General features: G+C 42.5%; 1 protein-coding gene across 3 annotated transcripts in view; it reads left to right on the plus strand.

Annotated features, from left to right (window-relative positions):
• Positions 1–6: 6 nt before the first annotated feature.
• The window catches only part of LOC109954783 (tetratricopeptide repeat protein 28), a 172,239-nt gene continuing 169,256 nt past the window's right edge, over positions 7–2,989 (plus strand). For 2 of the 3 annotated variants that reach the window (XM_020590335.1, XM_020590336.1), the window contains exon 1: positions 7–989. In XM_020590335.1, coding sequence (XP_020445991.1) covers positions 960–989 — 30 coding nt within the window. In that variant the 5' untranslated portion in view covers positions 7–959. The other variant, XM_020590337.1, reaches the window with a different exon arrangement.

The following is a 2,989-nucleotide window of genomic DNA, read 5'->3' on the forward strand; positions in this document are numbered from 1 at the left end:
TTTTGTGCATTTTGATTGCTACAGTCTCATTAGTTCTGATGTTCAAACACTTGGCTACTTTGCCAAAACTTCCTTCTCCGATGAAATCCTCAATAATAAATTGTCCAGACTGGCAGACGAATGTCGCACCCTTTTTTAGGTCGAGTAAAGACATTTTTGCAGTTAAATGTTTCTAGAAATACTAGTAAGGATTGATTTAAATTCACCGAACTTGGTATAGAACTTATACTAGTAAGATGTTTTAAATTCACGCAACCTGTAGTGCAAGTAGTTCAGTACTGAGAACTGCTTATACTACTGTACTACTTGTGTGTGAGGATGATGACGTCAAAGACATCAAAGCCAACATTCAAATGTTTTTGTTCAAATTCTCGGCTTTGTTGCCATGACGATTTCATGCGGACAACGCCTTAGCGCCGAAGCGGAGGGAAGGGCACCTCCTTTACCTTCACTCCTGTCCTTGGTTGGAGTTTTGGGGGGTGAGGGTTGTTTTCCACTCCCTAGTTGCCCCTGCCCTTTCAGAGCTTATGAACGTCCATGACCTACCTAACATTTGCTATTAATTCTACTTTAGAAATTTGTGTCTAAAACCCATACAAAGCTAACGGAGTACTCCATTCATTAGGAGTAACATACGTTTCCTGAGTCAGGCTGCCACAGACATTTCATGCCTCCTTGCGCACAGCGCTCAGAAATCCGCTATGGCAACAGGGAAAAAGACAGGAAAAAAAGGAAAAGATTTGACAACATGGCGCACTTTCCTTGAGAAAAGTTTGTCTTGCACGCGACAGAGCTCAGTTTTAGTGGGTTTTACTCCAGTTGATCGACACTTGCACTACAAAGTCGACTTTAAAACAAGTTTTAGAACCTCTTTTGACGCATAAACAACCGACAAAAAGTCAACGAGGAGTGTGATGGGATGACAGCGATAACCCGTTGCACAAACCAAAGCAGTCAGGATGGAGAAGCAAGCGACTCTGAAAGAAAAGGTAATGAGATTTAAAAAAAAAAACTACTGCTACATGCAATGTCATGCGAGCTGCTTTTTTTCTGCAACCTTTGGCATTTTATTGCGCCCTGACTAACCCATTTAGCCTCGCGTACCGGGCAGGAAATGCCAAATTGACCGTCCCTGTGAAAAACCTCGTAAAAGACCTCTATCGATTTTCCAGTCGTGCATACTGTTCTGTACAGCGGATGTCTGGGCGCTCCTGGAGCAGACAGTGGCCAAGTTAAATGCACTTTGAATTCAAATGGAAGATCATACAGATTACAGAAGAGGCTGTAAACCCAAAGCACACTTTATTTTGTTATTGCATGAAGCCTGCACTGCCAAGTTCCTCCAGCAGTAAGTTCATGGGCTCGCCCCATGGTTGGAATCCCTTATGTGGACTCCAACCATGGGGCAGCCCAGTATCGCTATCTCCTTATGATTAAGTTTGTGTCCTCTCTATTAGTCTAGGCTCTCACTGTCCACCCTTCCTCCCAGTGCTGCCCCCACACAGTTGGCAGCCCCCAGTAATCAGCTGATAGCAGCTAGAGGGGTGTTTGTGTGTAGGGGAAACCTGCATGCTATTGGGCCCTGGAAGCACCATCTGTAGTATGTGCCTCTCCTGACATCTCAAGAGAAAGACTTTGAAAATCAGTGAGACAGTATATTTGTGTATTTCTGACAGGTGGGTTGCCTCTCCATGGCACTTAACAAATCCAGCAGTAAACACTTGTTGTAAAACATCTGAGCACACAACCCACAGGTTTACCTTCACTGTCGGGCGACGTTGCTGTACAACTGATTTTTTTCCCCCAGTCTACAGATGTTGAATTGTCTATTAGAAGTACACTGGCAGTGCAGCCAAAGTCAAGCAGGAAGTCAATCCTTTGCATGTTGTGTTATGATAGAAAAGATCATTTAGCAGCTGTTGTACAGAGAAGAACAGGAAAAGGTAAGAAAGATGAAGACCAGAGGGTACAAGCAAGCAACTGATTGGTAAGACGTTGTAATTTGATGTTGAATCTACCAGATGCCCAAAGCCCTCATGTCTGCCGCTTCTACTCCCTGGGCCTCTGGAAGTAATTACCAAGCTTGCCCTATCCCAGCAGTCAGTCTAAGGAGGTGTGGTGAGAAAGAGGTATGATGGAAGCTGGTGCTGAAACGTGCAACCTGAGATGAATTTTATGTTTCGCGAACACCCAGCAAACCGTCCCTGTTAAACAGACACAGGACTCACCTACTTAATCAGTCGGTCTTTATTGGTTTGATGCAGTTTGAGCATGACTTGAGTCAATATGAGAGTTGGTCTTGCATTCAAATGCTTTGCCTGCCAGTTGGTTCAGGAGTGTAACAAGTTAAATTCGAATGGGAATAATAATAGATTAAATCCTAATACACTAATGCCACTAAGTCTAAAAAAAAAGATCTTTTGTCATAACAGATTGATTATCTAATACTTTAGTATTTGCAGTGGATCTCAGATGTTGTCTCAATGTTTAAAACTTTGATTTGAGCTAAAGTAAATAACTTTCATACCAGCTACATGTGACCAAGTTATCATATCCTCTGTGTATGTCACAGACATTTTTTGCAGGAGACATTGGAAATGACTTGTCATAACAGGAAAATCACCCATGGAACAAATAACACTAACAATGTCTTTGTTAGTTTAGTGTCCCAGGAGGCCGTACCACGGGGCTAGCATGCACTATACTGGGTTCCTGGAGCTGGCAAAATTAAATGGAATTTAGCTATTATTAATATGATCAATCAAACCTGTGCTTTGCCTGCTATGAGAAGTCAAATGTCTGCACAGTTGTCACATAGGGTCGCAGTGTTTCTTGTTGTTTCTGTGGGAGAGGGTGAGTTTGCCATACTTACAGTTTCTGAAACACCTTGCTTCATATTTACTCAATAACACACTTTCACATTTTAGGTACATGTTCTGAATACTGTATATTTAATTTGCTATTGAGCGCCTTGCTCAAGGGCATTCCT

This window comes from Monopterus albus, unplaced genomic scaffold (assembly GCF_001952655.1).
Source record: "Monopterus albus unplaced genomic scaffold, M_albus_1.0 scaffold12.1, whole genome shotgun sequence".
Taxonomy (NCBI): domain Eukaryota; kingdom Metazoa; phylum Chordata; class Actinopteri; order Synbranchiformes; family Synbranchidae; genus Monopterus; species Monopterus albus.